Source organism: Danio rerio, chromosome 2 (assembly GCF_052040795.2).
Source record: "Danio rerio strain M-AB ecotype USA chromosome 2, GRCz13ab, whole genome shotgun sequence".
NCBI classification, from domain to species: Eukaryota; Metazoa; Chordata; class Actinopteri; order Cypriniformes; family Danionidae; genus Danio; species Danio rerio.
In genome coordinates, this window is record NC_141022.1 from 47,225,437 (window position 1) to 47,239,122 (window position 13,686).

The window sequence follows — 13,686 nt, forward strand, 5'->3', positions numbered from 1 at the left end:
CTAATTGAAGAATAAGAACTTCATTGCGAGTACATCTTGTCTTTTAGATGAGACTTTATTTAGCCTTTAACTTATCTATCATTTGGACACATACGCAAGTCCATTCAATGCTTTTGTTTTATAAACAAGTGGTATACAAACTGGGAACCACAGAACACTGAGGCCAGCCAGCAAACAGGGTGTGTGATTTTGTTATTTTTTAAAGAAGATGAATTAAAAGGGTTATTATGTACTAAGTTTTCATCTACTAAGTAAATATATTCCTCAAATAACAAATTAATTTATTTTGGTTTTAGCACAGTCGTAATAGAAACATTTGTTAAACACGTTTGCAAATAACATGTTCAGTTATAACGTTAAGTCACGAATTTTCACACCCACACATAAAGAATAAATAGATTTTTATGAAACATGCTATATAATTTAACTGCCCTTATATATATTTAGGCAACAGAACTTGAGAGAAATCGGAAAAGGTTTTCGACAGAACAGATCTATTTCCCTTAGTATTTACGAGCAACCAGAAAAATAAACAGTTTCCTGCTCATTCGTCATATATCCACAACGAGCCTTGCAATTAGAGGCTCAGACTAATAATATAAGCCTTTGGTTTGTAAACAATCCATATCCTTAAATGAAGGAGTTACAATAAGTGAGCAAGTTTGTGTTTTTCTGGGAGTGTATACCTCACTGTTTCCGCGTTGATCGTGCAGATCGGGCTAGCAAAGTTAGCATGAAGCTCATGAGGAAACAACATAAAATTTTACGAAATTAACAATTATACCCGAATAAAACGGTCTGTTTCGGGTGTCACTGGACCGGAGGCAGGGTCTGGTGTCGGTGTCAAATATTGAGGTCACTACAAATACCGGTTCTACTGGGCTGCGGTCATTAGCATTAGCCGTTCGCGCGGACCAACTGGAAAAATAAAGCATAAAAAATAACCCTGTCCCAAAATAAAACTCACCCCGATCACGACGCTATCCTGTCCCTGAAAGTTGGGGATGTATTTGTCTCCCCTTGTCACCTCCGAGCTGTTCAACGGCCTGAAACGGCACATGACTTTAATGGTGCACTCCGCCGGGTCCGCCATCTTCCCCCGGTTACCGAATCACGAGAGCACCGGCCAGAACACACGCACATAGACGGATACAGACACGGACGGAGGGGTGGGGACACCGCCTCACTCCAAAATCCCGGCCTGTGCTGTCGATTCCCGGCCCGTGTGACTGCACAGAAAGAGACGCGTTGGAGGATCACCCGGCCTCCGGTCCGGTGACGTCACATCACGCGCCGTCATCAAGAGCAAAAAAAAAAAAACAGTTCACAGCCGTTGATTTGAGTTATATAGCTTTCTTGTAATGCTCTTATTTATTTATTTATTTATTTTCATACACTTTTATACAATTCTAATTTATTTACCCCTTTCTTTGTTTTGTTAATTTTTTAAACTTTCTGTAGCTAATGTAGCTTGTTTTTCCCTTTTTTGTATCTATCTTATATTGATCTCCTGATTGTGGTTGTATAGTTTCAATTGTCATGTCAAAGCAGTTAGTAAATCAGCATACTATCATCTCAAAAACATTGCAAGAAGTAGATGCTTTGTTTCCAGTGAAGACTAAGAGAAACTTGTTCATGCTTTTATCAGCAGTAGGATGGATTACTGTAATAGCCTCCTCACCGACCTTCCCAAAAAGACAGTCAGACTGTTGCAGCTCATCCAGAATGCTAGCTGCGGGCTGCAGCCAAGATTCTGACCAGAAAGAGAAAATCAGAGCACATCACACCTGTCCTCAGGTCTTTAGCTACTACGCCCCTCGCTGCTGGAATCAGCTTCCAGAAATGATCAGATGTGCTCCAACATTAGACACGTTCAATTCAAGACTGAAAACACATTTGTTTAGCTGTGCCTTTACTGAATGAGCAATGTGCTACGTCCGACAGACCGCACTATTGTGTCTTTTGTTTTGTTTTTTCTTTTATGTATAACCTGTTTTAACACATCTTAATCTGTTTTAATCATTTTTATTATTTGTTTTTATTTTCTTATACTTCCATTTTTATATTCCTGATTATGTAAAGCACTGTGAATTGCCACTGTGTATGAAATATGCTATAAAATAAACATGCCTTGCCTTATATTTTTATTCTTGTATAAAAAAAAATAAAGAAAAAAAAGAGTTCACATGAAAAACAGTGCTTATATCTATGTATATTTTTCTTTGTAGTTTTTGTTTTCTTAAAATAAATCCAAGCATATAAGCATTGTTTTTCATTAAACATTTTTGGATGTTGAAAGTAAACTGTTTAAATATATACTAGTAAATTCTTTAGCAAATAGATAAAATGTATATCCTAATGTGCATGAGAAATATTACTCATTGCCAGTTGTGGTAATACATTATGATCTTTGAAAGCTAAACTTTCTGCTTTTACAAGTAAACGTTGTTTTACTGTGTATCACTGCATCTATTCACTAATTGTTCATTTGTAAACCAATTAAACAGCAATATCTTTAACTACAAAGTTGAGATTGACGTTGCTGTCTGACTAAATCACTATAGTTTATATTGAAAATAAATAAATGACATGATGGCCTTTGGTTTAATAATTTTTATTTACACCATTATCATTGACCTATTTGTGCATTATGAAATGTAATGTAAACATAAATACTCATTTTTTACAATTTGTGTATATATATATAGAGAGAGAGAGAGAGAGAGAGAGAGAGAGAGAGGGAGAGAGAGAGAGAGAGAGAGAAATCTCATCAAGACAATATAATGTAATATTGACCTTAAGAAAAGACAATCTCAACTAAAGTTCCTAATGTATAGTTTACAGAAACCAGTTTACAGCACTAGTTAACCGTGTTCTGATCATTTAAATTAACATTTAAGTATTTAACATAAAAGACGGCACAGATTCAACAAAAGAAGCTAAATAACCTATTCCTGGAAATCAATTCCAGAGGCAAAACATTGGCTATTCATGGAAAATAGATTTTCTGAGACTATACCAAGTTCACTGTGGTTTACTATTAAGAAAAACTCATCTGCTCACTAAAAACTGACTGTCCACCTTCAGTCATGACTGCTAGAATAATTTGACTTAATATAAAATAAATAAATGATGATACAATTAAATCTTGTACAACAATAAAACATGTTTTCCCAAAGGTGTTATATTTTCTAAAGGTTTAGCCTTAGGCATGTTCACAATGGCTATTATCTGCAATATTCTTATTTATATAGTAGTACACTTTATTTATTTGGTGATATATTTTATTGATCATATAACTCACTGTATATACACTCACCGGCCACTTTATTAGGTACGCCTTGCTAGTACCGAGTTGGACACCTTTTGCCTTTAGAACTGACTTAATCCTTTGTAGTATAGAATCAACAAGGTACTGTAAATATTTCTCAGAGATTCTGGTCTATATCGACATGATAGCATCATGGTTCATAAAGAGATGGACATGGTCAGCTACAATACTCAGGTAGGCTGTGGCAGTGACACGCTGCTCGATTGATGACAGGCCCAAAGTGTGTCAAGAAAATATCGCCCACACATTACATCACCACCACCAGCCTGAACCGTTGATACAAGGCAGGATGGGTTCATGCTTTCATGTTGTTGACGCCAAACAAATGCCAAACTGACCCTACCATCTGTATGTCGCAGCAGAAAGCAATACTCATCAGACCAGGCAACGTTTTTCCAATCTTCTATTGTCCAATCTTGGTGAGCCTGTGCAAACTGTAGCCTCAGTTTCCTTTTCTTAGCTGACAGGAGTGGCACCCAGTGTGGTCTTCTGCTGCTGTAGCCCATCTGTCTCAAGTTTGGATTTGTTGTGCGTTCAGAGATGCTCTTCTGCATACCTCGGTTGTAACGACTGGTTAGTTGAGTTATTGTTGCCTTTCTATCAGCTCAAACTAGTCTGGCTATTTTCCTCTGAAACAATTAACGATTCCTGAATAACTTCCTCATTAACAAGGCATTTGCATCCACAAAGTTGCACTCACTGGATATTTTCTTTTTTGCACCATTCTCTGTTCAGATCAGCAGTTTCTGAAATACTCAGACCAGCCTGTCTGCCAACAACAACCATAAGAAGTTCCCCATTCTGATGCTGGGTTTGAACAGATCGTCTTGACCATGTCTACATGCTTAAACACATTGAGTTGCTGCCATGTGATTGGCTGATTGGAAATTTGCGTTAACAAGCTGCTGGATAGGTGTACCTAATAAAGTGGCTGGTGAGTGTATTGTTTTATATATATATATATATATATATATATATATATATATATATATATATATATATATATATATATATATATATATATATATATATATATATAATTTATTTTCTAGTATCACATAATTCCACTGACCCATAAACTCTAAACCCAGGGTAGAGTGGCTGAGCGAATGTGGTTTGGACTCTGTGAATGAGGCTCATTGTGTCAGAGCCGCTGTAGAAGGACAGAGTTCCTGCACTGTGATCCACATACACTCCTATTCTAGACGAGGTGGAAACCACTGGCAGTTCAGTCTCGGTGTAATTGTGACAGAATGAATATTTGCAGTAACTAGAGGGAAAGCAATACAAACACCAAGACTGATCATTATATCCAAACGCACATTCATCACCCCGTCCCTTCCTGCTGATGCTCTTATATGAGACTGATATACCCACTCCTCTTCCGCTCCACTCAACCTCCCAGTAACAGCGTCCACTCACACTCTCTCTACACAACACCTGAAGCAAACTATCGAATCTGTCTGGATGATCAGGATACTGTTGATCTGAGTCAGTTTCAGTAATCATTCTGTTATCCTCAGACAAACTGAGGCATGTATGCATGGTATTTGCATCCAGAGTAAACCGACGGGAATCTGAAAAAGATAAAACACATAAACAGTTTCTGCTTCGACTTTTAAAAATGTAATTTTATTCTTCTCTTCTGTTCTGTTGTGTTTTTCTGTCCGTGTGTGTGTTGTTTTCTTAGTTACTTACATTGTAGAAGCTCCTTCCATGTCTTGGGTTCAGGAGTGAATACACATTCAGTGTATTTTACTATAACAAAAGAAACATTCAGTCACAATTGAAATAAATATTAAGAGAGCAAATACGGTTTGACATATCTAGAGAACAAGAATATATTCAATATTCAGTTTATATTTTATATGTTCTGTTATGAAGCTTGACTTTTGGTCTGAGAAAATTGACAATTCATTGTATTATTACCCTTTCCAGATATAATTTCTATCTCCTCTCTGCAGAAATGCTCTACTTTTTCTCTCAGACGAGACACAGATTTACTAACATCATCAAAAGAGAGGCGAGAGCTGACAGTGATGCTGGAAGAGTCTGTAGATCCAGTAGGAGCCGAGAGAGACTGGAAACTCTACACAGACACAACACAAACAGCAGATAAAGATACACACACACACAACACACACACATCCGACAGAAACAAAATCTTCGCTTTTCCACTGTGCTGTTTGTCAGATCTGTGTTACCTGGAGGAAATGGATGTGATGGTCTGTGTGTGAAAGCTGCTCCAGCTCAGCGTCTCTCCTTCTCAGATCATCAATCTCCTGCTTCAGTCGCTTCAGTCGTCCTTCAGCTCCACTCACTGCAGCCTTTTCCTGATCTCTGATCAGCTGATTCACCACAGAGTGGCTTTTCTCAATGGAACGGATGAGCTCAGTAAAGATCCTCTCAGTGTCCTCCACTGCTGCCTGTGCAGAGCGCTGTTAGGACACACCGAGAGAGAAGCAGCAGAATCAGTCATTCACTCAGCTCTTACTGCTGCCTCACACAGCCTGTTCCCCACAGGGGCTTCAGTGGGAATCAAAGTGCTCCAGCACTGGGCTCCTCACTGACTGACAACAGGACAGTCCTAACTGAGTCTCAAAGAGCTCTTCCAGCAGCCAGCAGTTGATCTTCTGCTCAAAACTCACCTTGTGAGACTCAACAGCCTCTCTCAGCTCCTCACACTCCTTCTGATTCCTCTGGATTCTCTGCTGGTGTGTTCTTCGTGCCTGCTCCAATTGTCTCTGACAGGAAAGTTTACATTTATAGTTAAATGTATGTATTGTTTGTGGATCCAAAACCTTGATTTTTCAGCTCATCATCTATGTCTACAAATGTTTTTTAAGGTGGTTAAGAAATGACATTATTTACTATTTATCTAATCAGAACCTATTATTAAACTCCTTTCAAAATCCTAATACACAAAACAATTTAATAGCAAACCTATTACTTTTTTTTTAGCCTTTTTTGCAGTAAACAAACCTGTTTGTCAATCCTCTCTACTGCAACTGATACAGTCTCATGGTTTTTGTGTTCATCCACAACACACAGAAGACAAATACACTTCTGATCAGTACGACAGAAAACCTCCAGTAGTTTGTCATGTTGAGGGCAGATCATCTCCTGCAGTCGTCCAGTGGCGTCCATCAGATTGTGTTTTTTACCTCTGAAGAAACTCTCGTGTTGTTCAAGATGATTTTGGCAGTAAGAGTTCAGACACACCAGACAGGACTTGATGGCTTTGTTTTTGTCTCCAGTACAAACATCACACTCCACATCTGCAGATTCAGAGTAACACTGAGCAGGACGAGCAGCTTGTAGTTTTGTCTTCTTGAGTTTCTCCAGCACTTCAGCCAGTATAGTGTTTTTCCCTAAAGCAGGTCTTGGAGTGAAGGTCTGTCTGCACTGAGGGCAGCTGTAGACTCTCTTCTGCTCATCCTGATCCCAGCAGCCTGAAATACAGCTCATACAGTAACTGTGTCCACAGGGAATAGTAACTGGATCCTTCAGTAGATCTAGACACACTGAACAGCTGAACTCATCCTGAGCCACTGAAATGCTGGATTCTGCCATTTTGGTGCACACACGGACAGTCTAAAGCTCAAAACTGTTGAACCCCACACCCAGACTGAGCAGGAAGCAGTGATGATGAGTTTCACTTTCACTCATTGAGGGAGTCTCTAACAGAGGAAGAAATAGGAAAAATGCTGGAGAGAGGTGTCTGGAATGGCAAAGATTTAATTTTTCATCTTAATCTTAACTATGTTTTTAAGTGGTTTCTATTTTTTTCCTGAATTCTGTTAAAAATGTATTACTTTGGGTTGATCCATCTATGGGGCTGATCGGTTGTGTAAAGCTAAGCTAAGCTAAGCTGAAGTTAACATCTAACTCTCTGCTTCCCTCTATTGACCATACTGTTTAATAATCCATATATTCCAGCTTGCCAAACAGGTCTACACCATGAATACATAGCCTACTGTAAATAATTCCATAGCATTATTACGTAACATGACATATTTAGCAAATAAAAATAATTGTAGAATATGTATTTGCTTTTATAAGTGAGACGTTCTTAGACGATCGGTTTTTAGCAATCATGAAACTGCATGAGATTCATGAGACTTAATGCGTTTAAGGATCTTTGATGAATTCAACTGCTGAAAAATACTTTAATGCTGGCCATGACAAAAACTCTACAAACAAGTCTGTGCTGGTCTTTAATGGCCCCACTGAGGACTAGCATTAGGGACCACAGTTGGCTGCCAGTGAAGGGACATTGAGATTTGGCTCACTGGACAAACGTTGACCACTTAGTGCTGGCCCCATATGGACAGCCCTCACTTAGCCCTCAGGAGCCTTCATTAGACCCACACAATGATTCTGGTTGTCATTAATTATCAATAACACTTAATCACATAATTATCACATTAACTTCATCAATGCATCTGTGTTTCAATCTCTTTCGGTCATCGAAAATTATTATTTGAGGGTGCAACACTGATAAATTTAATGCTGACATTTCAATCTTTTGACTGTTGATTCAACGCTAATTCAACAAAGTTCTACTATCTGGGGTTTGACCTCAACAACAGTTAGCTATATTTCAAACAGGTCAGATTGTACCCCATAGCAAAATTTCGGCAATGAATTACGGTACATGACTGGACCAAGTCTGGCTTCCACACAAGGGCCGAACATGAACCATATCTGGGCCAAGTCTCAGCCAAGTTAATAACCCATAACTGGGCCTGAACTGGGCCAGATGTGTTGGTGTGTCATGACTGCACTGTTTTTTTATAAACCCATAAAGCATTTCGCTTTATGGCTGTGCTATTTCTTGAAGCGACCTGATTGATAGAATTTTTTATTTACTCAAAAATAATTTAAATGCATTTTAAATGTGGGTCAACATAGGCCAAACTTACGTGGCCCACATATACATTTTAACATCTGGGCCAAATACTACATTTGATATCCGGCCAAAGTCTTGAGTGCGGCCTGTAAGACTGTGCCACCTCAGCCAAACCTGGGCCATGTTTGGCCCACATGCTGCATGCCAGTGCCGGACAAATGCCTGCTGCAGCTTTATGCCAAATCTAGGCCAGAATTCTTTGCTACCTGGGTAGTTGTGTGTGAGGTTTGTAAGTGTTAAAAGAATGACACAAAAATAACTGGAGTAGGAAAAGTGTATTCAAAAACAACACAAAGAAAACAAGAAAATCAATCTGTTGAATGCAATTTGCCATATCAAAACAGTGCAAGAATCAAGGTCCTAAAGTGATAGTCCACTAGTTTATATACAATCCAAAACAGTGAAAATACAGACTTGCAAGAATTTTCTGGAAAAGGTAAGTCCAGAAAAAGAAACTTAACATTCCAGAAAAGTTTGGAAGCTAATATACAGTAGCTTCCAGATAGATTGCTGATCTTCCTTTATACTGTTCTTAAAGGCATACAGACCATACAAACACTAAAATGAGAGAAGAAATAAAATTCTCTGATAAAGTTAATTCATCCATTTAATCTTCTCGGCATAGTACTTTTTTAATCAGGGGTTGCCACAGCAGAATGAACCGCCAACTTATCTAGCATATGTTTTACAGATGCCCTTCCGGCTGCAACCCATCACTACCCAATTCCCAATTCACCTATAGCACATGTCTTTGGACTGTGGGGGAAACCGGAGCACCACACAGGTTCCACACAGAAAGCCAACTGACCCAGCCGAGGCTCGAACCAGTGACCTTCTTGCTGTGAGGCGACAGCGCTACCCACTGTGCCACCACACCACCATTGACTAATAAAGTATTAAAACGGTATTGAAATTAATATAAAAACTGAATAAATATATATATATAAACATATATACAGTAAATAAACCCACTCAATGGGCTAAAGATCTGTGGATTGCTGTGTGCGCAAATTCCGTGTGGGCGTACTGATGTTAAAACAGAAACTATATGACTGAGGAAAGCCACTTGAGAACTCAGGTTCATTCAATATCATTTTAGTAAGCGGTCTATGTGGTTCATATGACTTAGGAAAAGTATATATAAGCAAATATTCATGCATCATCACTTTTTTTCTGGAAAGTATGCACATTTATGATGTTTTCAGCAGATTGATATTTAGAATATCTGTTTATTATAAGTAATTCAAAAGTTTCAAAAAATCTTTCACAAGTTGCTTTTTTCTGCTATGTCTGCTAGAAAGTTTATAGATTAAAGAATAGTGCCTATTGTATCTTGAAGTCTTGGATTTCCCCTAGGTATAGGAAATGTTCTGAGGTGATAAGGGTGAAACAATGGATTGGTCTGGTTTTTAACTTACCAGACACAACATCTGTTGCAGACTCAAGAATGTGAGTGCTTTAGCCTAAATTAGTTATAGAAACGCGCTTCTTGTTCTTTGACTTCTGACTACAGTAGTCAAAATTTAAAGTGGATCAAAAAAGGTTTTCTAAATTGTCCTAAAACAAGAATTGATGTTGTTTAATAGTTTTAGGACAGCATTATGGAAAGTTTTGATCAATTATAAATGCTGATGACTGTTTACTGCAAGGGCCATTCTTCTCCATACGAGTTGATTACTCAGTCTCTGGCCTTAGATATTTTATTTTTTACTTAGTGAATTTGACTTTAGGCTATCTTAGTTTCGTTGGTTATTTTACTTAATATTTTAACACCACTGTATTGTTTGATTTACAAGTTATTGATTTTATCGTTCCCCAGTAATAGGTTGCAGCTAGAAGGATATCCGCTGCGTAAAACATATGCTGGATAAATGGGCGGTTCATTCCACTGTGGCTACCCCAGATTAATAAAGGGACTAAGCCGAAAAGAAAATGATGAATGAAAATTAATTTTAAAATAATGTCAAAACTCAAAGCCCCTTTACATCAGCTCATTTATTGTATCAAATTGTCTTTAAATATTGCAAGGGGACAGTAAATGTTGTAAAATGCATGCAGTAATTTGAAATGTGTGTAAACTTACACTGTAGAAACTCCTCTCTGATTTTGGGCTCAGAAGTGGAAAAGTTCTTAATGTATGACATTGTGGAACAAAGAACAGAATTTGTACAGAATTTACTAAAGCCGATGAAAAATGAAAAGTTGCAAATCAAAAATGTTTAGGTTGATGTAACTAGGAACTCTATTCTCATTTTAGTGTAATAATCAAGGATTTTTTTGGCGTATACCTTGCCTTGGCTACAAAAAGCCAGCTCATAAAAAAAGTCCCTATAGCTATAATTGTACTTACTCTTAACTCAGCCTCAAGTGATTTAAAAACTTTAAGATTATTATTTTTAATGCTGAACCTATAATAACACATTAAAACAAAGCTGGAAACCTGTAACAATTGACTTCCATTATACTATTAATATGGATCTCTTATACATCTTAATATGGTAATAATGGTTACCGGTTTCCAACATTCTTCAGAATATCTTCTTTTAGGTTTACCAGGAAAAAAAACAACTCAAACAGGTTAGTCAAGTGAAGGGTGAGTAAATTATGACAGAATGTTCAGTTTTGGATGAACTATCCCTTTAATGATGATAGTGTGATTTTTACGCCTCACGGTGGCGATAAAGTGCTGTCTTAAATCCCTCCAGAGTCCACCTGAAGTTGACACAGGCAGAGGCCCGTCGGGAGCGGCAGGAGTGCGCGTGCCGGAGAAGTTCGCTCGCGCCGCGGCTCAGGAACAAGGAACTTCGACGCTTAACTGCCCACCAAGACCGACGAGCCTTTAAATCAGCAAGTTTATGTCGCTGTAGCCTGCCACACACCCGGAAAAGCAGCTCAGGTACGTTCATCTGTCGGTAACCTGTTAAATAAGATCCAATTATAGGTGTTTCATCGGGTTTGACGGATTTTTGAACGCGTTAGCAGGTTAGCAGGTAGGAATGAGAGCGAACCTGTTTCCTCGGCTTTTTAATGTTAATGTTAACTGTTACATTTTATTAAACGAGTTTACATGTAGTCTTTAACTCTTTATTTCGTGAGTGAATTAAGATAGAGTTTAATATCAGTAGATTAGCGTGTTGCCCAGGTGAGTTTTATAGTGTAACACTTACCTGAGGGAAGGAATTTCACCTCAGATTAAAGATCTCCTCCTTAATGTTAGCGTCATTCTGTTTTTATTGTGTTGTTTTTTCCATTTATTTTTTATTTTGTATCCTCTGTTAGAATTGGTTGCCGTCGATATGTCGTTGTTAGTCGGGTTGTGTGTATGTTATGCTGTGTATTATAACATTATGCTATATATCGACATGTCGTTCACGTGAGAAAAGTACAAGGAAATGACTCGTTTCATGTCACGATTTGTGCGAAATATTAATTGCCAGTTGTAAACTCTTGCTTGGTTTAGCTTGTTTGGTTTCCCCCTTAAATCTCGGTTAAAATCAGTTTGACAGCACTTTAAATTGTGGTGATGTTGACAGTAGGACAGTATGTTTGTGACTGATTGTGTGAGAGATAGAAGTTTCACCCACACACAGAAACCTCATGTCACATGCTGTGCTCCTACATCGTCTTAATAAACTTATTGTAGGTTATTTATTTAGTCAACTTATTTGCTTTGTGTTGAAACACATTCATTCCTTTCTTTCACTCCTGTTCTCGCTTTCTCATGACAAATATATGCATGTTAAATGCTACAAAATGTCTTGTGAGTTAAACGTGGTTAATCTACATAAATGGCTCAAAGATGTAAATGAGCAATTCCAGCGTTATGGATGTGACATTTGCAGTAAAACTCAAAACATAATTTCATAGAGAAAGCATATGTTAACATTATATTGAAACAGCTGCTTATATTTTCCAGAACAACTGACCACAGAGTTAAGGGACCAGAAAAATATCAATCTATAAACAATCCCTAAATAAAATAAAACTATTTAAATGCACCAAATATTATTGCCTGTATTCACTCAGAAATTGATACTCTTTTATGCTGAGCACTGTATTTTTTTCTTTTACATTTCAGTTTTATAATACCAGGAGGACACTGAATGACATATGCTCGGTTGCACCTTTATTTGTCATTCAGCACACATAACACTGCAGCACATCACACACTGATACAGACTTCTCTATCACGGTTATTTCTGATGAGATGTTCTTATTTTCTTTTCTCTTTCAGCTGATTCCATATTAACCCACCGCACCCCATCATGCTCCTCTCCCCTAGTTTCTGACCTCTGACAGCAATGGCGGACCGCTCGATTGCTCCGGGTCAGACGTACATAGAGGTGGAGTACGATTACGATTACAAGTCTAAAGACCGTTTGATCACCATTAAACATGGTGAAAGTTACCTGCTTGTGAAGAAGACCAATGATGACTGGTGGCAGGTTCGCAAGGACGATGCCAGTAAGCCATTTTATGTTCCAGCGCAGTATGTACGAGAGGTGCGACGGGCACTCATGCCCCCTCCTAAACCCCTGAATATAGCAGGCAGAGGGGGGCCTGCACCCAACCGACCCTCTGCACTGGAGATCCAGCGGCCAAATGACAACAAAAAGAGCCCGTGTCCGTCTCCCTCAAGCACTGCTTTACTGCCGCCCAGGGATGACCGAGGCAGTCCGGTTAGCCCAACTAGACATTTACCTCCCGCACAAATGAACACTTTCCCTGGCTCGCTTCCTTGCTTCAGAGCGGAGTCTCCTGGTAGCAAACTGGATGGAGAGAGGGATAAAGACAAAGATTCGGAGAGGAAGGATCGAGGTGAAAAAGCCGCAGTTCAAGAAGAGCTTGCTGAAGAAGGAGGTGATTCGGATAAAAACCGGATTGACTCTGAATCCGGGGATGAACTCAGCAGTGGTTCCACTGATAACCTACAGGTAGGAATCTTTTGTATACATTAACATTAGAACCATGAAAACAATTTAGATATCTTAATCCCTTTTTACCAATGTTGGAATGAACTAGGGCTGCAAAATATATTTGTTTCAGCAACGATATGCTGAAATACGCAAAGTTTGTGTCCACAATAGTCACATTGCAGGATACGCAATGTTGAGTTGGGTTTAAATGTTATTGATCAGCACAATAGTTGAGAATACATGAGATTTGTGGAGTCTTTGCAAAGTCTAACCATGACAGAGTGAAACTTTAAAGGCATTTCAAGAAGATTTAAAGCATTTGGGCACAAAAAAGTACATTGTAACTAGGCATGGGCCTAGTTTCTGACGGTATGATAACCTTGGATAAAAATATCACGGTTTATGATATCATGGTATTGTGCTCTAATATATATTTTTTTAAATGGGGGTTAAAAAACAAAAGCTTTTTTCCCTTTTAAATACAATATGTTTTATTTTTTTGAAAGATTTATGATATTTTGGAGCGG

At 38.3% G+C, this 13,686-nt stretch overlaps 4 protein-coding genes across 21 annotated transcripts in view; 2 read left to right on the top strand and 2 right to left on the bottom strand.

Moving 5' to 3' along the window:
- Window positions 1-1,258, bottom strand: part of kif5ba (kinesin family member 5B, a) — a 35,498-nt gene extending 34,240 nt beyond the window's left edge. For all 6 annotated transcript variants that reach the window (XR_015478892.1, XR_015478893.1, XR_015478891.1 and 3 more), the window contains exon 1: window positions 968-1,258. Coding sequence is in view for 3 of the 6 variants with exons in the window: in XM_087241325.1 (XP_087097451.1) it covers window positions 968-1,093 (126 nt within the window). In the remaining 3 variants the exon portion in view is untranslated. The remainder of the gene's footprint in view (window positions 1-967) is intronic.
- The window catches only part of LOC147846472 (uncharacterized), a 563,173-nt gene that overhangs the window by 302,665 nt on the left and 246,822 nt on the right, over window positions 1-13,686 (top strand). The gene's annotated exons all lie outside the window — the stretch shown is intronic.
- ftr16 (finTRIM family, member 16) lies at window positions 4,356-8,518 on the bottom strand. Of its 2 annotated transcripts, none has more exons than NM_001430853.1 (6): window positions 6,314-6,960; window positions 5,980-6,075; window positions 5,536-5,769; window positions 5,261-5,420; window positions 5,030-5,089; window positions 4,356-4,908 (listed from the first exon to the last, which is right to left on the bottom strand). In NM_001430853.1, the coding sequence occupies exons 1-6, from the start codon at window positions 6,902-6,904 to the stop codon at window positions 4,373-4,375; spliced, it is 1,677 nt and encodes a 558-aa protein (NP_001417782.1). In that variant the 5' UTR covers window positions 6,905-6,960; the 3' UTR covers window positions 4,356-4,372. The 2 variants fall into 2 exon arrangements, 1 of the variants encoding a protein (NP_001417782.1); XR_015477816.1 differs by having other exon boundaries at window positions 4,830-4,908; window positions 5,340-5,420; window positions 6,314-8,518.
- The window catches only part of arhgap12a (Rho GTPase activating protein 12a), a 48,123-nt gene continuing 45,442 nt past the window's right edge, over window positions 11,006-13,686 (top strand). For 11 of the 12 annotated variants that reach the window (XM_087239751.1, XM_087239752.1, XM_087239754.1 and 8 more), the window contains exons 1-2: window positions 11,008-11,139; window positions 12,478-13,177. In XM_087239751.1, the coding sequence (XP_087095877.1) occupies window positions 12,545-13,177 (633 nt within the window). In that variant the 5' untranslated portion in view covers window positions 11,008-11,139; window positions 12,478-12,544. Of the gene's footprint in view, window positions 11,140-12,477; window positions 13,178-13,686 lie in introns of all 12 variants that reach the window. The other variant, NM_001126407.1, reaches the window with a different exon arrangement.

Excerpts from the sequence above, each read along its gene's own strand:
- ftr16 (NM_001430853.1), bottom strand. The coding sequence starts at position 6,904 with ATGGCAGAATCCAGCATTTCAGTGGCTCAGGATGAGTTCAGCTGTTCA. Across the intron at positions 6,076-6,313 it reads TAGAGAGGATTGACAAACAG|AGACAATTGGAGCAGGCACG; the intron begins GTTTGTTTACTG and ends CTTTCCTGTCAG. Across the intron at positions 5,770-5,979 it reads AGGCTGTTGAGTCTCACAAG|CGCTCTGCACAGGCAGCAGT; the intron begins GTGAGTTTTGAG and ends GTGTCCTAACAG.